Raw genomic sequence first — 23,426 nt, 5'->3', positions numbered from 1 at the left:
CAATTGGATCTGATAGGAACCTTTTGTTTTTTCACTTATTAAACTCTCATGCCTAATACTTTTGAAGGCTTACCTTACAATCTCCTAAGCACAGTGCTGGGCATAGATATTAGGCCTTCAGTACATTCTTCAATTAGGTGGGGTTTTTTTTTGGTGCATTCAAATTATACATCATAGTGAGGTTCAATGTGTTATAAACATACAAGCACAGTGCTCTTTGCGTAGTTCCTCCACATCCCACCCTGCTCCCTACTCCTCCTTCCTCACGTGAGTTAGTGAGGTTTGTAATAATACCTTCACATACTGCTGTAGTATTATAGGAATGGTGGAGAAAACAGGCTAGGCATATTTTAAATGGAAATGTTTCAATATATACAAAAATAGAAAAAACGGTATAATAAATCACGAAATATACATCACCTAGTTTTCATTTATTAGCTCATGAACATTTTATTTATACCCCCACTCTGGCTTCCATTAAGTTGCTTTCAAGCAAATAAAATATTCATGTCTATTTCTTTATAAACATAACCATGATTATCGCATTTGAAATATTAAAAAGTAATCACTTAATTCCATCAAATATCCATTACTTCATATGAGCATATTTTGTGAAAGCGCTCTTTAGTGCCTAAATAAATGCTCTTTCTTCTATTTTGAAATCGTGAGAAGGGGATCCAGAAAACACCTAATTTTCTCAGAACCTGGATGTCACAGATGAGAAAGAATGACTCTCACCTGGTTTAGGGAGGGGGAAAAATATTTCACTACTTCTCGGGAGGAAGCGGGTGCGACTTCAGGCCGGCTGACGCAGGAGGAGGTTCGGAGGGAAGAGTAGTACTACCTCCGTTGGGAGTTCCTTCTGGATAATCCCACCGGGGAGCGAGGAGGCAGCGCTTTCTTGGAGGCTTGGCTTCCTGTGGGTTTCCAGGTGGGAGTGTGGATCTCCCGGAGGCACAAGGTTGGTCCCCCATAGGTATTATAGGACCCAGGCGTCAGTTTTCTCCAGTGGGCCCGGGCAAAGCCGAGAGACCAGAGATGGCGGCGGATCCCCTCTAGGAAGAGAGCTGGCTTCCTCCCGGTTTCCCTCTTACCGTATTTCCTGTATCCTGAGACGTAAATCCCTTCTCCGCCTCCGCCCTCCCCAGCCCCCGCCCCCGCTCCATACCCCACCCAATTTTAAGGATTTTTACAAAGATGGAACTTAAAAAAATCAATGTATATTTTAATATGTTTTTATAGTGCCCTGCCTCGCAAGTGGAACCGAGTCTTCGGAGACTTTTATACAATCTATGCAATATTTTGAGGTTTATCTCTAAATGCCAAACGCTGCATGGCTTGTGGACATATGTGTAAAAAATGGTCGCAAGGGGTGCCATAACCAAAGAAATTAAGAGCTTTATAATCCAGATGCTGAAGCACATCACAGCGCCATGAAACTGGCAACAGCCATTTAAAAAACAATATACAAATAAAGTGACTAGTTGAATAGAGTGCAGGATAGCACACTGATCGTGGAAATTAAATGTGTAAAATAAATTCACAATGTGTCATAGAATCCAGGATTGCTTTCTTCATATTTTAGCTCCGTGTGTGTGTGTGTGTGTGTGTGTGTGTGTGTGTGTGTGTTTATGTGTGTATGTAGTCCTGGGGATTGAACCCAGGAGGTTCTACCTTTGAGCTACATCCCAGCCCTATTTTCTTTTTTGTTTTGTTTAGAAAGAGTCTCCTCTCACTAGGTTGCTGAAAGTCTAAGTTGCTGAAACTGATATTGAACCTGTGATTCTCCTGTCTCGGCCTCCCAAGTATTGGGATTACAGGCATTAGCCAGCACACCTGGCTTTGTATTTTTTTTTCCACATTTCAAAATCTAGGAACACTCTGTTACCTGACAATTGATACTACATGCTTTAATTAGTAACTTTTTCTTTCTTTCTTAGACCTATGGAAAATAATCACCATCTTATATTAGAAATATGTTTTACTCTGCAGCAGATGGTAAGTAACCCAGAAGAAAGTGTAATGTGTCTTAGAAGAAAAGGCTTCTGGACTCCATCATCCAAGCAGCCTTACTATTTATGCCCTTTTGTCTATGGGCAAACCAGACCATATTTTTCCAGGGCAATCTTCAATGTAGTTTTAAATGTAGAGAGTTCATTATTTAATGTCAAACAAGAACTGACTTTTTTTTTTTTTTGGTGGTACTGGGGATGGAACCCTTCTACCTCCGGGCTACACTCCCAGACCTATTATATATATACACACATATATATGTATATGTATATATGTATTTTTTTTTAATGGAAACAGGGTCTCTTAAGCCAGCGCGGCTGTCTTCGAACATGTGCGATCCTCCTGTCTCCGCCTCTCAAGCGTGGGGATTACAAGCGTATGCCACCACGCCCGGCCCTATTATTTATAAGCTCTGTAGTCTTAAAGTAATAAATTGAATTATTTAAATTTTGGTTTCCAGAGCATAGTAATTCCTTCTTTGAAATATGTTGCCATAATTAGGAATGATACATTCAACTCACTTAGTACCTTAACTACCTCTCATCTCTGCCATCCCTACCTTCCTGCAAGTATTCAATGCAACCCTTTACATAAATTATGTATTCAGTAACTGGGAAATAAATGACCCTGTGGTTTTGTATCAAATGCTAATAATAAACACTGGGAATTCAGATATAGCAATAGCTTAATGAAAAGATATGACAGAATATGTAAAGAAACAATGCTTTAGATCTTGAAGAACCTTTGGTACTAGACATAGACATAATGATGTAGGAGTCAGCAATACAGAAGTGATAAGAGAAGTCATGGGTATAGATGATATCCCCAAGAGAAAATGCAAAGGAGCAATAGTTGGGATAAAAACAGAATTAACAGAAGAAAAGAAGGCTGTGCCAAAGGTTGAGAAAGTGTAGCTAGTCAGAGAAACTAACTCTAACCCACAGCTATTATTTTTGAGGTTAGATCATTCTTTGTGGTAGTGGCCTGTGCAGTATGTTATCGGATTTTTAGCAGTGTCTCAAACCAGGACTCTAGCCACTATAGACTAGTAGGACTCCCTACACCTCCAGTTATGGTAAAAAAAAAAAAAATATATATATATATATATATATATATATATATATATATAATCAGATATTGCCTAAGAATAATCAGACTATCCTTAGTCATCCTAATATTTCCCTTTTTTCTTTTACTTCATCTTGAATGTGATGCTCTCTATCTAGTTATACAGGTCTACTTAGCATCTTTATATTTTCAAAATTGAAGAATACTTTATTATTTCTGAAAGCAAATAAGTAACATTTTCCCAATCTTTTTACATGGGTCTCTAAATAAATATGCAAGAATAATGACATTGAAATCAAGTTGTTTCATAGCTGCAATTTTAGTAAATTAAGAAAAATAAAATAAGAATAATAAAATCAAATAATTAAGAAAAAATTTTGTGAGCTGGATGTGTGGTGGCACACGCTTGTGATTCCAGCATTTGGGAGACTGAGACCGGAGGATTATAGTTCACCGACAGCCTCTGCTACTTAGTGAGGCCCTCGGCAATTCAATGAGACCCTGTTTCAAGAAATAAAAAGGCAAAAGAATAGGGCTGGGGGTGTAACTCGTAGGTAATAATGCCCCTGGCTTCCATCCCCAGTACCACAAGAAAAAGAAAAACAGAAAAAAAGGAAGAAGTTGTGGTTGTTTTGTAAAATGATGGGAATTAAAATTTATATCAAATCTAGGTGGGGTTGATTAATGATAAACATTTTTCTTGATTAATGATAAACATTTTTCTTGAGGTGAATGCAATTCCAACTTTTAGTGCTGCCATTAACCCGGACTATTTACACTTCAACTGAATTTATTTATTTTTTTATTGTGGTAAGATGTATGTAGCATAAATTTTACCATCTTAACCATTTTTTAAGTATTCAGGTCAGTAACATAAATATACATAACATTCACATTGTTGTACAATCAATCTCCAGAACTTTTTTTTCTTTTTCTTTTTGTAGTGCTGGGGAGTAAACCCAGGGATGTTGTACCTCTGAGCTAGACCCTAAGCACTTTTATTTTGAAACAAGATCTTGCTAAGTTCATGAGGGTCTCACTGAATTGCAAAGGCTAGCCTCCAACCTGTAATCCTCTTGTCTTAGTCTTCCAAGTACTAAGATTACAAGCATGAATCACCATGACCAGCCCAGACTTTTTCAAACCTACTAAAACAAGCCTCGCCAGAGTGGTAGCACCTGGCAGGCTGAGACAGGAAGAATGGAAGGTCAAGCCAGCCTCTGCAATTTAGCGAGACTCTGTTTCAAAATAAAAAGTGCTGGGGTGTAGCTAGGAGATAGAATGCCTGTGAGTTCAATCTCTAATATCAAACCCTCATCCTGCAACAGACCTACATCCATCACTCCCGAACTTTTAGTAATTACTATTATAGTCACACTTGGGGTTGTTTGTTTTTGTTATATTAGAAAGGTCAAATAAAGCTTTTTCCCTTCGAAATGTCAAAATGATTTTTCTTGTCATCTTCTTCAAGGTAAACTCCCCCCCCCACACACACACACACAACATCAGTGGAACTAGCTGTATGTGAAACATGAAACCAGAAGAGGGCACTGGTAGGTATAAGGACTGACAAGCCAGATGTGAGAAATGATAATGATCCAAATTTCTTTCATTTATAGAGCTTTAAGGATGACAATGGAGAACAAAACCACATTCACCTCTGAGTTGATAGTTACCTCTTCTCACTTAGTATTTTTTAAATTGTGATATTGGCCAATTTGTTATGATTTCTTTTGGAAATTGGCTTTTCATCTCAAATCTAAGTTTTTCTCTTACATATGAATATATAAAGGATATTTTTCTCTGTTCATTGTTTTTAAGTTCAGATATAAGGTCAAGAACCATGGAATTCCTGTAACATTATCATAAAATGAAAAATTAGGATTATTTAGGAGGTTCTATATATTTTAGTATATATGTATGTATACATATATGTTATATATGTGCACATATATCATATACATTGTGTATACACACATATGTATTTAGGTACTGAAGATTGAATCCAAGGGGATTCTACCTCTGAGCTATGCTCCCAGTCCTTTTTTTTATTTTGAAACAGGATCTTACTAAGTTAATGATGGCCTTGCTAAGTTTCTGAGGCTGGCATCAAACCTGGGGTTCACCTGTCTCAGCTTTTCAAGTACTAGGATTACAGATCTGTGCCACCATACCCAGATTACATTATTTTCTTTATTTATACATTATTTTCTTTATTTTATTTTGTCAAACGTATTTCACTGAGGAGAAGAAAACAAGAGGCCTATTATGTCCCTGCCTGGATAATATCTAAAAATATTCAAGAAAATAAATATGATTAAAATGGTATAAGATTAAGAATAAAATACTACTGCAGAAAGATAGCAAATGAAAACTAAATCTCAACAGTTGTCCATTATGATCATGAAACATTCTACCACTGAGCTACACCTCCAGTCCTATTTTAATTTTAATTCTAATTTTTATTAATTTTTATTTTGAAACAGGGTCTTACTAGGTTGGCGAGAGCCTCTTGAAACTTGCTGAGGCTATTCTCGAACCTGCGAACTTTCTGTCTTAGCCTGCAAAGTTTTTAGGGTGTGAAGGTTTTACACACACACACACACGCGCGCGCGCGCGCGCACACACACACACACACACACACACACACACACACACACACACCTGGATGTGAGATACATCTACTTACACACACCTGGATGTGAGATACATCTACTTGCATGTGTATCACTTTTTATTTCTTTCATCTACCTGCATATGAATTGTCTTTTATTTCTCAAATGGGCAAAACTGTTACCCCGAGGGCTAGGGTGGCAAACAGCTAGGTTGTACCACAAATACTCAAAGACAAATTGGAAGGGAAGTAGGTTTTATTCAAAGCCAGCTTTTAAGGAACATAGAGAAAAGTTTCTTGTTTCAAATCTCCATCTTCAGAGAACTCAAGAGCAAGAGATGCTTTTATAAGATAAGATGCATGTGGCAAAAATAGACAAAAAATGTACATATGGGGATTATTTGGCCAAAGAACCTGTCAGTCTCTGCTTCCTTGGTATCCAGGTGTACGAGGTGGGGTGGGGAGTGAGTGCTCTCCAGTATTTTTTTCTCAGCACAAGAAAATATGGAACGCAAGAAAAACAACTCTTCAGGAAGTTGTCCTTAATTTTAGAGGGAGTTTGTTTTCATTTCAAGTATTTTTTTTGTGTGTGGTACTGGGGGTGGAACCCAGGGGCTTTCTATCTCTGGGCTATACTCCCAGACCTATTTTCTATTTTATTTGGAAACAGGGTCTCACTAAGTTGCTGAGAGCCTTACTCAGTAGCTGAGGCTGGCTTTGAACCTGTGTGATCCTCCTGTCTCAGCCTCCCAAGCGCTGGGATTACAAGCGTGCGTCACCACGCCCAGCATTCAAGTATTGTTTTTATTTTAAACAGCTTGGCAATATTTCCACATAAATGTTTTTTTTATCCTACTTTTTAATATCTCTTTAATAGCTGTATACAATCTCATTGTGTGGATTGACCATAATTTTTATTTAACTCGTTCTCTATGAATGGATATTTGGCGACACAAGTTATTTCCAGCTTTTTACTAAAAATATATACTATAAAATTTATCTTTTTATACTATATGACTAGGCATTTTATATATTTATTTTTCTTTTGTAGTTATTTTTCTTTTAAAAATGTTATTGACACATACTATACAAAATAGTATATTTCATTGTTGCATATTTGTACATTTGAATGGACATAATTTGATGAATTTCACTTCCTACTATCTCCCCTTGCCAATCACTCCTCCCTCCCTCTGATACCCTTTGTCTTCCCTAGTTGTCTCCCTTCTTTTTCATGGGATTACTTTTTTTCTCTATAGCCTGCACATGTAGGAGTATATATATGACCTTTGACTTTCTGAGTCTGGTTTATTTCAGTTAACATAATGCTCTTTAGTTCCATCTATTTTCCTACAAATGATATAATTTCATTCTTCTCTATGACTCAAAGAAGGATGTATGAGCTGGGTGTGGTGGCACATGGTTGTAATCCCAGTACTTGGGAGGTTGAGACAGGAGGATCTCAGTTTATGGATAGCCTCAAGTACTTAGTAAGGCCCTCTGCATCTCAGTGAGACCTTTTTTCAAATAAAGAATAAAAAATAGGCCTGGGGATGTAGCTCAGAAGTAGAATACTCCTGGTTTTAATCCCCAGTACCACAAAAAAAGAAAAGTTTACTCTGTGTATATTCCTTATATTTTATCCATTAATTCATTCACAAATACCTAGGCTGTTTTCATAACAGCTATTGTGATTTTTCTGCTATGAACATGGGTATGCATATATTACTGTAGCATGCAGACTTTCTTTTGGACAGAAACCGAGGAGAGATATGATTGGGTCATATGGTGTTTCCACTCCAAGTCTTTAGATGAACCTCCATACTCCTTAAGCAGCATTTATTATTATTTATATCCTTAATGATTACCTTTCTAACAAGAGTGAGATGAAACTTTAGTGTAATTTTGATATGCATTTCCCTGATTTCTAAAGATGTTGAGCACTTTTTGTATATTTGTTGGCTAGTTGTATTTCTTCTTTTGAGATAAGCCATTTGTCTATCTAATAATTGGGTAATTAGTGGAGTTTTTGTTGCCAAGCTTTTTGAGGTCTTTTTACATTCTGTTTACTAATCCTCTAGCAGAAGAGTAGCTAGGAAAGATTTTCTCCCATCCTAGAGGCTTTCTGTTCACGATTTTGTTTACTTTGCTGTTCAAAGAAGCTTTTTATTTGGTTGTTATCCAAATTATTAATTCTTTGTTTTATTTCATGAGCATGAGTAGTCTTTTTATATACTTTTATTGATGCATTATAATTATATATCATAACGAGGTTCAAAGTAATACAAGCACACATGCACACACACGGCACTTCGTGTTTTTCCCTCTAGATCTCACCCTAATCCTTATCTTTCCCCATGCCTATCAGTCAGTATTATTTGAACTGTTTCATTCATCAGTTCTCCCTTTCCCCCTCTTTCCTCCCCCGACCCCCTCCACTATTCTACTGGTCTCTCTCATTCATCTGACATCCCTTTTATCTCCTATTTTCTCTCTAGCTTCTACATATGAGAGAAAACATATGACCCTTGACTTTCTGAAAATGGCTGATCTCACTTAATATAATATTCTCTAGTTCCATCTATTTTCCTGCAAATGACACAATTTTGTTCTTTATTATGGAGTAGAATTTCATTGAGATATTATATCATAATTCTGTTGGTGGACACTTAGGTTGGCACTAAATTTTGTCTATTGTGAATTGTGCTGCTATAAACATGGATATGTATGTATTTCTATAGCATTGTGACTTCAATTCTTTTGGAAAGATATTGAAGAGTGGTATAGCTGAGTGATATATTGGTTTTATTCCATCCATGTAGCAGTCTATGGAAGAAGTTGTTACCTGTACTTATATGTTGGAGTATTGACCCTATGTTTTCTTCTAGCAGTTGCAGTTTCTGGTCTAATTCTTGGGCCTTTGATAAACTTTCAGTTTACTTTTGGTCTGAAATAGCATTCTAGGTTTACTTTTCTACATACAAATATCTAGCTTTCCCAGCAACATTTGTGAAACAGGCTGTTTTTCTCCCACATATGTTTTTGGTGTCTTTTTCTAGAGCAGATGACTAAATCTGTATCATTCTGTCTCTCTTGTGTCCTCTATTCTATTCTACTGGTCTATGTGTCTGCTTTTATGCCAGTACCATGCTGTTTTTTGTTACTATTGCTTTGTAGTAAAATTTGAAGTTGGGTATTGTGATGCATCCAGCATTGATCTTATTGTTCAGAATTTCTTTGGTTATTCTGAGACTTTGATTCTTCTACAAGAATTTTAGAACTATTTTTCTTAGTTCTGTGAAGAATATAATTGGTATTTTGATGGAGATTACATTATATCTGTATATTACTTATGGTAAGATGACCATTTTAATGATATTAATTCTGTGTATCCAATAACATGAAAAGTCTTTCCATCTTGTAATGTCTTCTTGAACTTCTTTCTTTAATGTTTTATAGTTTCATTGTGGAATTCTCTTACTTCCATAATTAGATTTTTTCTAGATATTTCTATTTTTTGAGGCTATTGTTAATGGAATTCTTTTCTTGATTTCTTTTTTAGATGATCCATTATTGATGTAAAAAAGCTATTGGTTTTTGTATGTTGATTTTATATCCTGCTACTTTGCTGATTTATCAGCTCAAAGTCTTTTGGTGGTGGGCTTGGGGTCTTCCAGTTATGGGATTATATCATATAAAAACAGTGATAATTTTATTTCCTTGTTTCCTATTTGAATGCTTTTTATTTCATTTTCTGGCCAATTGCTTTTATTAAAATTTCAAATATTATATTGAAGAGGAGTTGTGAGAGTGGAAATCCTTGTCCAGTTCCTGATTTTAGAGGACATGCATTTAGTTTATTTCCATTAAGGATGAATTTGGGTTTGGGTTTGGGTTTGTCATATAATGTTGAAGTTCTTTCTATTCTCTATTCCTAATAGTGTGTGTGTGTGTGTGTGTGTGTGTGTGTGTGTGTGTGTGTGTTGCGGTAGTACTGGGGATTGAATCCAGGGACATTCTACCTCTGAGCTATTGCCCCATCGCTATTTTTTATTATTTATTTTGAAACAGGGTCTCTTTAAGTTTTGAAAGGCCTCACTAAGTAGCTGAGGCTGGCTGTGATACTCCTGTTTCAGCCTCTCAAGTACAAAGATTACAACAAATGTGGGCGCTGGATTTTGTCAGAGGCTTTTCTGCATCTAGTGAGATGATCTTGTGATTTTTCCCCTTTATTCCATTTATGTGATAGTTTGCATTTATTGATTTGTTCCATCATCCCTGCATCCCTGGAATGAAACCAGCTTGGTCATAATGTATAATCTTAGTGTACTTTTCAATATGAACTGTTAATATTTATCAGTTTGGTCCTGGCTTCATAAAACAAATTTCATAAAACAAACAGAGTGTTCCCTCTTTTCTTTTTCATGGAATAACTTGAGAAGCAGTGACATTATTTCTTTTTAAAGGATCTGGTATAATTCTCCTGCAAAACTATCTATTCCTGGGCTTTTTCTTTGTGTGTGTGTGTGGGTCTGGGGATGGAACCCAGGGCATTCGATCTCTGAGCTACATCCCCTGCCCTATTTCTTATTCTTTATTTTGAAACAGAGCCTCACTGAGTTGCAAAGGGCATCAATAAGTAGCTGAGGCTGTCCACAAACTGCAATCCTACTGTCTCAGCCTCCTGAATGCTGGGATTACAAGCGTGTGCCACCATGCCTGGCTCACTATCCCTGGACTTTTTAATGGGTTTTTATTGCTGCTTCAATCTCATTACTTGTAATTGTTTAGTTTAGGTTTTTTATTTTCTCAAGGTTCAATTCAGCAGGTCATATGTGTCTATACATTTTTTCTGTTTCTTGTAGATTTTCCAATTTAGTGGCATATAACCTTTCAAAATAATCCCTAATTATGCTTTGTACTTTAAAGATGTCTGTGGTAATAATTCCTTTTTCATCTCTAATTTTGTTAATTAGGTTTTCTATCTCTTTTGATTAGATTGGCTAAGGCTATATTAATTTTTTTTCAAAAACCAATTCTTTGTTTCATTGATTTTTGTATTATTTTTATTTTCTTTTTTCATTAATTTAAGTTCTAATCTTAATTATTTCCTTCTCCCACTGGTACTAGAATTGGTTTGTTCTTGTTTTTCTAGGACCTTGAGATTCATCATTAGTTTATTTGGGATCCTTCTAATCTCTTTTATTTCTACATAGGCATTCCTTGCTACAAATTTTTTTATCTTAAAAATGCCTTCATTATGTCCCATTCTGTCATATTGTATATATATTCTTTTTTGATTCTAGGAATTTTTAATTTCTACCCTTATTTCATCTGTGATATATTCATTATTCCTAAGTTTACTCTCCAATCTCCATGTGTATGCATAGTTTAATGTTTTTTCTTGTTCATTTATAATTTCTCTTAATTATGATCTGATGAGATGAAATTATATTGATTCTTTTGCATCTGCTAAGACTTGCTGTGTTTCTTAAAATATGGACTGTTTTGAAGAAGATTTCATGAGTAGCTGAGAAAAAAGTGAATTCAGATGTTACTGGATGGAATATTTTATTGATGTTTTATCGGTCATTTTTTATAACATTTTATATCTAAAATGTCTTTACCAATTGTATATCTACATGGTCTTTTGGTAATAGAAGTGTGTTGGAATTCCTGTTATAATATTACATTGTATCTCTAATTTGAAATAAGAATTACAATCAAATTGGTTTCATTTTTTCTTTTAGTTGACTACATTCATAAGTCATTCCTGGATCTCCGATAGAAATTTGGAGAATTGGTATCCTTGTTATCTTATTTGCTGTCCCCATTTTACTTCTAGGTCATGTCAATCCTAAAACAAATTATATTTCTTAATTCCCATGAAAATTCCAATTTCACCTCAAATTTCTTGCTTTGTGTATACTTAGCTTTTCAGAGAACACGAAAAAAAACACAATCAGCTTTTTTCTTAATTTTTCCAACTCTTTCTTTGTTTTTCACTTTCACCTTTCTCTTTTTTTAACCAAATTTCCCCTTTCACTCTCAGATATTCTTTTTCTTTACTACTTAATTTTTATAAACATACATCCATGGCATAAAATTGTACTTCTTACCCTAAGCACACTGAAATAATTCCTCTCCAAATTAGTATACTGTCAAGAGAATAAAGTGGTCTTCTACACCATTAGTTATGATTTCAGATACCTCATTCCCTTTGAAATTAATACTTTCAAATTGTTTTACCTACTGAACATCCTCACTCAGAGAATGGAAACCCAATATACCCTCTGGACCATACAAGTGCTAAGGAAGTTAAAACTGATGTGTTCTCTTGCTAGCATAGCCTAGCTAAATGCACATGCCAGAGCCTGCCGGCAAAAGTATGGGTTCTGAAGAGAGGCATGAGGAACTAGAATGTTGCTAGTTCCTAGCCAACCCTGGGGTCAGGGAACTAATAATAATATTAGTCCTTGCAGCTGCAAAACTTATTTTTATTTTGGAACTACCTTCCATTTACTTAGCCAGCATCTGCTTTTGATAGAATGGAAAAATGAATGTTTAAAGATCTGTGTTTTTACCAATTTAAGCCAGGTGTTTTGGTGCACATCTATAATCCAAGAACTTGGGAGGCTGAGACAGGAGGATCCAAGGCTCAAGGCTAGCCTCAACAACTTAGCACAAACTTCAGTAACTTAGTGAGACCCTGTCTCAAAATAGAAAATAAAAAGGGCTCAGGGTTTATATTGGAAGTAGAATGTCATTGGGTTCATTCTCCAGCACCCTTGCCCCCAAATCCAAATGAACTATATTTGGTATTTCTTTTTTTGTTCCAGATCTAACATAAGGCACAGTAAATAGAAGAAGATAGTTTAAAATGTTAATAACAGGCAGGCATGGTGGCACATACTTGTAATCCAAGTACTTGTGAGGCTGAGACAGGAAGATCACAAGTTTGAAGCCAGCCTTAGCAGCTTACTGAGACTTTCAGTAACTTAGTGAAACTCTGTTTCCAAATAAAATATAAAATAAGTCTGGGGGTATAGCCCAGAGGTAGAAGGCCCCTGGGTTCCTTCTCCAATACCACAAAAATGTTAATAACATTCATAATTCTTACTTCTAATCTCAGAGCATCATTATATTTATAAGTATTTATTTTTTATTATTTTGATAGTGGGGATTGAACCCAAGGACATTCTATCTCTGAGCTACACCTTCAGCCCATTTTGTTTAATTTTTGTATTGAAACAGGGTCTCAATAGGTTGCTGAAAGTCTCGTTATGTTGTTGAAACTGTCTTTGAACCTGTGATCCTCCTGTCTCATCCTCCTAAGTACTGTGATTACAGGTTTATACCACCATGACTGGCTTTAATATATATATATATATATATATATATATATATATATTTTTTTTTTTTTTTTTTTTAAGCCGGGCATGGTGGTGCATGCTTGTATTCCCAGTACTTGGGAGGCTGAGACAAGAGGATACAAGTTCTTGGCCAGCCTCATCTACTTAGTAAGACCCTGTTTCAAAATAAAGAATAGAAGGGGATTCAGAATGGCGACTGTGAGACACAGCACTTCTCAGTGGCTGAAATAAAGTTCAACTACAGAGAAGGCAGTGTCTTAACAAACAAAATAAATATATGTCATGAACCAAAACAGATCCAAGAACCTCGGTGGAAGGAATCCAGTAACTCTAAACTGCAAGATCCACTATAAAACAAAACAAAACAAAACAAAAAAAGCAAAAAAAAAAAAAACCAGCATGAGACAGACCTGCTGCAGACAAGGCCCAACCACCAGCACCATTGTAGGCTGCTGGCCCAAACCGAGATTCCCAGCCCTGACTGACACCAATGCGGCAAAATAACCCAAGAGTTTGAAAACGGACATAGAGCTCCAATATCTTAAGTGGTGAGAGGCACCAGAGCCAGACGCCCATATGCTCACCAAAGGTGGCACCCGCAGTGGCACAGCGAGTCCTCCAGACACCTGGACAACCAAGGCAGCCAGGTATCTGAGTGCGCCCAGAGATGCTACAGGACTCAGCGCGTGCCCAGTGTGCACCATGGAACCCAACAGTAATCGTGTGCACCCAGCGTGCACCCCGGGACCCAGCAGTAACCGTGTGTGCCCAGGGTGCACAGTGGGACCTGGCGTTAACCGTGTGCACTCAGTGTGCGACCTGGGATAACCATGTGCACCCAGTGGGTGCCCAGTGTACGCCCTGGGACCCTACAGTAATTGTGTGCAGTAATTGTGTGGGTAAGATCGGAAATTAGGGGAGAAATAAAGAAATTCCTGGGAATAAATGAAAATAGAGAAACAACTTACCAAAATCTATGGGACACTTTGAAGCCAGTGTTAAGAGGAAAGTTCATAGCATTGAGTGTCCACATAAGAAGAACAGAAAGTCGCCAAATAAACAACCTAATGACACAACTCAAGGAACTAGAAAGACTGCAACATTCTAATTCCAAAGCCAGCAGAAGGCAGTAAATTATTAAAATCAGAGCAGAAATAAATGAAATAGAGAACAAAAAACAATTCAAAGAATTAACAAAACAAAACGCTGGTGTTTTGAAAAGATTAATAGGATTGTCAAACCCTGGCCAACCTAACCAAAAGAAAGAGATAATCAACTCAAATTATTAAAATCAGAAATGAAAAAGGAGACATCATCACCACAGACAGTAAGGAAATTAAAATTATTATCAAAAATGTTTTGAGGATTTATACTCCAACAGACTGGAAAACATGAAATTGATAGATTTCTAAGCACATATAGCCTACCTAAAGTGAATCAAGAGGACATAGCAAGCCTAAACTTGCCAATAGCAAGCAAAGAAATATAAACAATAAAAATTCTGACATCAAAGAAAAGCCCAGGCCCTGAAGGGTTTCCAGCTGAATTCTACAAAACCTTCAGTGAAGAACTAATACTAATACTTCACAACTTGTTCTGGGAAATGGAAAGAGATGGAATTCTCCCAAATTCCTTCTAAAAGGCCAGTATCACATTAATCCCCAAACCAAATAAAGATACCTCAAGAAGGAAAATTACAGACCAATATCCTTAATGAGCATAGATGCAATGCATTCAAAACCATATCAAGAGAATTGTACATTACAATCAAGTTGGTTTCATCCCAGAAAAGCAAGGCTGGTTCAACATATGCAAGTCAATACACCTCATTCACCACATCAATAGAACTAAAACAAAAACCACATGATCATATCAATATATGCTGAAAAAGCATTTGACAAAATCCAATACCCATTTATGTTAAAAACACTGCAGAAAATTGGAATAAAAAGGAACATATTTCAACATCATTAAGGCTATATACAATAAACCCAAAGCCAACATCATATTGAATGGGGAAAATCTGCAAGAATTCCCTTTAAAATCAGGCACAAGACAAGGATGGCCACTATCACCACTCCTTTTCAATATAGTCCTCGAGACTCTTGTCACAGCAATAAGACAAGAGAAGGAAATCAAAGGAATTCAAATAGGAAGAGAGGAATTAAAACTATCCTTATTTGCAGATGATGTGATTCTTTATCTAGAAGACCCAAAGAACTCAACCAAAAGACTTCAGGAGCTTATTAACCAATTCAGCAAAGTTGCAGGATACAGAATCAACCTAAATAAATCAGTTGCTTTTCTTTATGCCAACAATAAGTCCACAACGAAAAAAATAAAGAAAACTACTCCATTTACTATAAGCACAAAACCAATAAAGTATCTAGGAATAAACTTAACCAAAGATGTAAAAGACCTCTACAGAGAAAACTACAAAATATTAAAGAAAGAAATTGAAGAAGACCTTGGAAGATGGAAAGATCTCCCGTGTTCATGGATAGGCAGAATAAATGTCATCAAAATGGCCATTCTGCCAAAAGTTATCTATAGATTCAATGAAATTCCCATGAAAATACCTACAACATTCTTCATAGACCTAGAAAAATCAGTTATGATTTTTATATGGAGAAAGAAAAGACCCAAAATATCCAAAGAAATTCTCAGCAACAAGAACCATGCAGGAGGTATCACAATTCCTGATTTAAAATTATATTATAGAGCAATAGTAGTAATAGTAGTAAAAACAGCATGGTAGTGGCACAACAAAAGGCAGACTGACCAGTGGAACAGAATAGAAGATACAGAAACAAATCCTCATACCTATAGTCAATTAATCTTTGACAAAGGGGCCAAACTCATACACTGGAGAAAAGACAGCCTTGTCAACAACTGGTACTGGGAGAACTGGCTATCCATTTGTAGAAAGATGGAACTAAATCCTTACTTCTCCCCATGCACAGGAATCAACTCGAGATGGATCAAAGACTTAGAAATTAGACCAGAGACTATGAAGTTATTAGAGGAGGGCATAGTCTCAACACTCCAACATATAGGCACAGGCAGTAACTTTCTCAACAAAACCTCCAAAGCACAATGAATTAAAGCAAGAATTAACAAGTGGGATGGCATCAAACTAAAAAGTTTCTTCTCATCAAAAGAAACCACCAAGAACCTAAAGAGAAAGTATACAGAATGGGAGAAGATCTTTACCTGCCACAACTCAGATAGAGGGCTAATATCTAGAATATACAAAGAGCTCAAAAGACTCTACACTAGCAAAACAAATAACCCAATAAAAATGGGCAACTGAACTGAATAGAAGAGATACTAATGGCAAATAGATACATGAAAAGATGTTCAACATCATTAGCCATCAGGGAGATGCAAATCGAAACTGCACTGAGATTCCATCTAATCCCAATCAGAGTGGTAAGCATAAAGAAATAAAATAATAAATGCTGCCACGGATGTTGGGAAAGAGGAACTCTTTTACACTGTTGGTGAGAGTGCAAACTAGTTCAGCAGATATGGAGATCAGTGTGGAGATTCCTTAGAAAACTGGGAATAGATCCACCATATATGATTTGGCTATACCACTCCTGGGTATCTTTCCAAAGTGTTGAAATCAGAGAACTACAGTAACATATGCATACCCATGTTCATAGCAGCACAATTTGTAATAGCCAAAATATGGAACCAACCTAGGTCTCCATCAACAGATGAATGGATTGCGAAATTATGGGAAATACACACAATGGAATTCTATTCAGCCATAAAGAAGAATAAAATAAGAGCATTCACAAGAAGATGGAAGGAACTGGAGAACATTATGTTAAGTGAGATTAGTCAAGCACAGAAAGAGAAGGGACATATGTTTTCTCTTATATGCCCAAGGTAGAGAGTAGTGGTGATACCAGAGGGACTTCAGATGATGGAGGGGAAACCTCAGCAAAGCTAGAATGAGAGGATAGGAAACGAAGAAGGCTGAGGTTGATTAATGGAGGAGCCACATTCGAATATGTGTAAAAGTACGAATATAACATGGTTAACCTGGACACTCATTGTTGGGAGAGTGGAAGGGGATGTGGGGAGGGGGAAGAGGGCACCAAGCACAGTCTAAATGTATACCATTTTCGGAGCCGGGAGTGGTGGTGCACACTTATAATCCCTGCGCTTGGGAGGCGAAGACAGAAGGATCACACAGGTTCAAAGCCAGCCTCAGCTACTGAGTGAGGCTTTCAGCAACTTAGTGAAACCCTGTTTCCAAATAAATAATATAAAATAGGTCTGGGAGTATAGCCTGGAGGTAGAAAGTCTCTGGGTTTCACCCCCAGTATCAGCAAAAAAATTAAAAATATAAATAAATAAATAAATGTATATCATTTTCAACATGTTCCACATATAAATAATATAAAATATGAAAAAATCAATAAAATTTAAAAAATCAAAATAAAGAATAAAAAATGGGGCTGGGGATGTAGCTCAGTGTTTGAATGCCCCTGGGTTCAATCCCCAATACCACAAAGAAAAAAAAATATATATATATTGTGCATTGTAATTAGACACATCACAATGAAGTTCAAAGTGATAGGAATATACATGCACACAGTACTTTGTGAGCTTCCCCCCAATCCCACCCCACTACCTCCCCTTTCACCATACAAGGTATTAAGACTGGCATTGATAATTTTGTATATGTATACAGGGTCAATTGAAGTATTTCATTCATCAAGTCTCTCTTCCCTTTTCTCTCCCCAACATTCTCCATCACTCAACTAGGGTTTCTCATCCTTTATTTGGAGTTCTTCCATGTCTCAATTTCTCCCTAGCTTCCACATATGAGAGAAAACATAAAACTCTTAATTTTTTTGTAGCTTAATTCATTGAGAATAATGTTCTCTAGTTCTATCCATTTTCCTGAAAGTAAAATATTTTAGTTCTTTATAGCTGAGTACAGTTTCATTATGTGTGTGTGTGTGTGTGTGTGTGTGTATACACCACAGTTTCATAATCCATTTATCTGTTGAAAAACACATTTTCTTCCTCTTGCTATGACATTATTTTGTAATGAGCTATGTTCTATTTTCAAAATTTTATAATAAATCCTAGCAGTACTTTTATAAAATTAACTATCAGTCTGTATGTATCTTTACTTAGTAACATGAATGTTATATGTATTTCCAAAATTTGTATTGATATATTATTAGATATTATTAGATACAAGAAAATATTTTTGGTAGAACTAGAGATTTAACCCAGGGGCATTCTATCTCTAAGCTACAGCCCCAGTCCTACTTTTCTTTTTTTTTTAGTTTTTATTGAACATAAATGGTATACATTTGAACTATACTTGATGGCCTTTTTCATTCTTTATTTTTAAACACTGACTTGCAGAGGGCTTCACTATGTAGCTGTGATTCTCCTTCCTCAGCCTCTCAAGTACTGTGCCACTAACTCTGTGCCACTAGGCCTGGCCTGGCTGAAAAATTCAATATTTAGTAAATACTGGGGTTCCTTCCACCTCTGGGATACACTCCCAGACCTATTTTATATTTTTATTTGGAAACAGGGTCTCTTAAGCCAGCAAGGCTGGCTTCAAACCTGCGTGATCCTCCTGTCTCAGCCTCCCAAGTGTGGGGATTACAAGCATGAGCCACCACTCCTGGCTAGATATTAGTTTTTAAAGGAAACTTGCCTCTTTAAGTGTATTTTCATAATTTCCTTTTTTTCTCTTGCAGTACTGGGGATTGAACCCAGGGACATTCTACCTCCTAGCTACACCCTAGCCCTATTTTTTATCCTTTATTTTTTTGAAACAGGGTTTCACTAAGTTGCACAGGACCTCCCTAAGTAGCCAAGGCTGGCCATGAAACTGCAATCCTCCTGTCTCAACCTCCCAAATCCTGGGATTACAAATGTGTACTTCCATGCCTGGCTCAATTTCCTTTTTAGAAAAGATTTATGTTCATACAGATCTTAAATATTTTATTGTTAAAATAATTTGATTTTAATTGTCCTTCAGTAAAATCCAGTTGAAGTCTATTTTATTTTCTGTATACTGATATCCTAAAGATAAAAAAATGTTGCATATAGAGTAACGCAGACACTTTCCATTTATGGGTTTATATTTCCTATACAAACAACCAGAATTTTATTTTTATTATCAGCAAGGTGTTTTATTTTTTATTTTTATTTTTTTGGTGGTACTGGGATTCCTGGAAGCCTTTCTACCTCCGGGCTTCACTCCCAGACCTATTTTATACTTTTAATTTGGAAACAGGGTCTCTTAAACTAGCGAGGCTGGCTTCGAACCTGCGTGATCCTCCCGTCTCTGCCTCCCAAGCACAGGGATTACAAGTGTGCGCCACCATCCCTGGCTCAGCAAGGTGTTTTATTATCTTCTTAAAATATCCCTCAAAGTCAAGTGTGCTGGTGCACACTTGTAATCCCAGCATTTGGGAGGCTGAGACAGGAGAATCGCAGTTCAAGGACAGCCTCAGCTACTACTTAGTGAGGTCCTTTGCAACTCAGTGAGACCTTGTTTCAAAATAAAGACTAGAAAATAGGGCTGGGGTGTAGCCCAGAGGTAGAATGTCCCTGGGTCCCATCTCCAGTACCACACACAAAAAAAATCCCTCAAAGCTGTTAAATCTTATACTATGTTAGGTGTAAGTAGTCTAATTTGCTTTAGTTAAATTTTATAAAACGTTTTTAAACAAAAAAAGAATTATGTTAGTGACTGTAGACCTATCTTTCTAATATGTCAACATACCTGTTTTTTCTTCAGGGTTTACATTATTTTATATGTCGTTTTATTTTCTCCGTTTTAAATAACTGAAGACATAGACTAATAATACATTATGATGCTTGGAATTAAAATTTTTCTTAAAAATTTTCAAGATTTTGATATTTATCATATCATTAAAGAGGCTAAAAATAATAAATATTGAATTTAAATGACTGCCATTTTTCAGAACAGTGTAAACTTGATGAGAGTTTATTGTATGGCATTAGATAGCACCTGAAGTCAAAACATGCATATTTTGTTAAAAAATGAGCATATTTGTTATAGAAATTTCTGTGAGAATGAGGAAGAAAATAATAGAGATTTATTAAACTAAAAAACAAGAAACTATTTTCACCTTTATGGTTTCCTTGATTAATGATTAAATTCTAGAGGAATTTAAAACACTTTTAAAAATACATTTATAGATAGGATCTAGCAGTTTGGCAATGCCCACAATTATGATATGACAGAGAAAGCTGATATTGCTGTACCCTAAAATATTAAAATTATGTGACATTTATATATGTATTTTTATATAGTATATATTTTATATAATATATTTAAATATGTTCTAGTTAGAGAAAACCTCTTCAAAATTAGATCAAAGGACTCTATATGAGATTTATAAGTAGTTAAGTTGACTGTAAATAAAGAGTTATTTATAGGGCTTTCTAAAATCAAAACATAATACACAGAGATAAAACTGATGTTGGACCAGTGGGTTCTTGTGCTCTCCATTAGAAAAATCAGACAGAGATATGATTGTGGTATGAACAAGACTATTATTGGGCCTTCTTGTAGGAACAGAAAGGAGGCATAGCTTTCACCCAGGAGAGTGCCAGGCATGCTCTTAGGACAAAAAAGAGAAATAGTTTGTATTTATATGAGCAGGGCTGTTAGCAAGGAGGATAAAGGTTCAGGAATTTTAGTTGGTTTCAGGTACGAGAGGTGTTTTTCTCCTTTTGCTGTGAGGCACTTTAGTTTCTGAGGAAGGCCAAGCCAGTTGTCTGTCAGCCTGGAGCTAAATTAGTTTTTAATATCCATATTGCAGCATGTATAAACATCTCTGTGATAAGGATGAGTTTGGTAGCTGTTAAGAAAGCACATAGAGTAGAAGAGAGCACAAAGTTTATGACAAGCCAGAAGTCAAGGACCCTGGGAATGTGCTATTTCTGATGTCTCCTCAAAAGTTGTGTCCTTTCTGTTGTTAGTTCATTTCTAATATCCAGCATCCTGGCCTTAATGATGCTTCTGGTCTTTGAAGATGATGAGCACATACCGAGCTTTGAACAGCGACCCAGCTGTGAGTGAAGACCCAGGAGTGCATTGGCACTTTGTCCCTATTTCAAAACTAGAATCTAGCTAATGAAAAATCAGAGTTATGTAGATATTGATCTATTTTTAGCAAAGTTAACCCAAAAAGTGGCTTGAAAATTCATGTCTTCTGTTGGTTTTATTAGGTTTTTGTTTGCTTAAAAGGAAATTAAAATGAGATGCATGGAGAACCAAGTGATGTATTCATTATGAACATATCACCTTGAATCTCACTATGATGAGCAAGTACAACGCACCCATTCAAGTATTTAAAAAAGAAAATTAAGTCTCATAAGAGTTAGGATCTATTCAAACCCTTATTTGTTCTAAAGTCTCTTTTTGATTTATAACACTGGTTAAATAAACCACTATATTTGGGGAGGTACTCAGGATTGAACCCAGGGGCATTCTTCCATTGAACTATATACATAACCCTTATTTATTTATTTGTTTTTTAATTTTGAAATAGGGTCTTACTAAGTTTCTGAGAATTTCCCTAAGTTACTGAGGCTGATCTCAAACCTCAGATCCTTCAGTCTCAGCTTGAGTATACAGCCATGTGCCACCATTCCCAGCAATAAACTATTGTGTATGCATGTGTGTGTGTGTGTGTTACTAGAGATGGAAACCAGGAGTGTTCTCCTCTGAGCTACACCTCCCAGCCCCATTTTATTGTTTTATTTTGAGACAGGGTCTCTCTATGTTGTGGAAGGCCTAAGTTGCTGAGACTGGTTGTGAACCTGCAATTCTCCTGTCTCAAGCTCCCAAGGACTGGGATTACAAGCATGTACCACTACATCTGGCAAATAAACTACTATTTTAACAATGATATGGCTTATTGATACAAATACTCTGAAGCATTAGAAATCTGATTGTCTGAATATAATAATATTGATCATGATTGGAAATTAGACTTTTTTCCTAAATTGCTAATCTCTCTATGTAATTATAATACCTTATTATTTGTAATCACTTTAGGTACCATGAACCATGTCTCTGAATTTAATAAGGAGCAATCTTGATTTATTTATTTTCCATTTTAAGATGAACTTTAAGTTAATTTGGTTATATGTATAAAATTGGCTATTTTAAAAAGGTTTTCTTAAGCCAGGCATGGTAATGCACACTTGTAATCCTAGCATTTGGGAGGCTGAGACCAGAGAATCGCGGTTCGCGGACAGCCTCAGCTACTTAGTGAGGCCCTCTGCAACTCAGTGAGACCCTGTTTCAAAGTAAAGAATAAAAAATAGGGCAGGGGTGTGGCTTGGAGGTCGAATGCCCCTGAATTCCATCCCCAGACCCGGAAAAAAAAGGTTTTCTTAGTAGCCCGGCTTGGTAACACACACTTGTAATCCCTGCTTGGGAGGCTGACAGGAGTATCGCACAGATTCGAAGCCAGCCTCAGCTACTTAGTGAGGTTCTTAGCAACTTACTGAAACCCTGTTTCCAAATAGAGTATAATAGGTCTGGGAGTATAGCCCATAGGTAGAAAAGCCCCTGGGTTCCACCCTCAGTGCCAAAATAAAAAAAAATTTCTTAGTTTTACTGTTTATACTGACTTAGTTTACAAAATACATACATCACACATGTATGTTCTGAATTGATAAAATAACTTAATTTTTGTAGCCTATATTCAAAATTTTTACATTTCTATGAAATATATCTAAATTCTAAAGATGTTATAAAGTGTGATGTTGAACTTTCTACCCAGATTTTAATGCACCTTTTATATTAGAATAACTCAAAATAACACTCTTTAATGCAAATGACAGGACTACTTTTACAAATTGGTTTTCTTTGATTAGATAAAACTGAGAAAAATATGTTTATTAGTCCAAATCTATTGAAGTCTAGATTCCTTTACTCTTGTTAACTTTTTGTTTTTCTTGCCTACTGAAAATTATAACAATGGAAGCCGGACATGGGCATGGTGGTGTATGCTTGTATTCAATCCTAGTACTTGGGAGGCTGAGATAGGAGGATGACAGGTTCATGGCCAGCCTCAGCAACTTAAAAAGACTCTCAGCAACCTAGTGAGCCCCTGTTTCAAAACAAATTACAAAAAGTGCTGGAGGTGTAACTCAGAGGAAGAATGCCTCTGGGTTCAATCCCCAGTACCATACAGACAAACACACACACAAATTTAACAATGGACTTCATAAGCATGCTGAAGAACTAATTTTTCTAAAACCTCTTGTTGCTTAAAGTTGGTTTAAAAGGGTCTCTGACACTGACTCATTAACTGTCACTTCCC

At 36.2% G+C, this 23,426-nt stretch overlaps 1 protein-coding gene across 1 annotated transcript; it reads right to left on the bottom strand.

Annotated features, from left to right (window-relative positions):
* Positions 1–767: 767 nt before the first annotated feature.
* On the bottom strand, positions 768–974 carry NBDY (negative regulator of P-body association; the record flags this gene model as incomplete). The annotated part of the gene is made up of 1 exon (XM_080719569.1): positions 768–974. The coding sequence occupies one exon, from the start codon at positions 972–974 to the stop codon at positions 768–770; it is 207 nt and encodes a 68-aa protein (XP_080575695.1).
* Between the last annotated feature and the right edge of the window lie 22,452 nt (positions 975–23,426).

Source organism: Muscardinus avellanarius (genome assembly GCF_963383645.1).
Source record: "Muscardinus avellanarius genome assembly, chromosome: X".
Lineage (NCBI taxonomy): Eukaryota > Metazoa > Chordata > Mammalia > Rodentia > Gliridae > Muscardinus > Muscardinus avellanarius.
The sequence above is the reverse complement of the archived record's forward strand: the minus strand, read 5'-3'. Positions and strand labels throughout refer to the sequence as shown.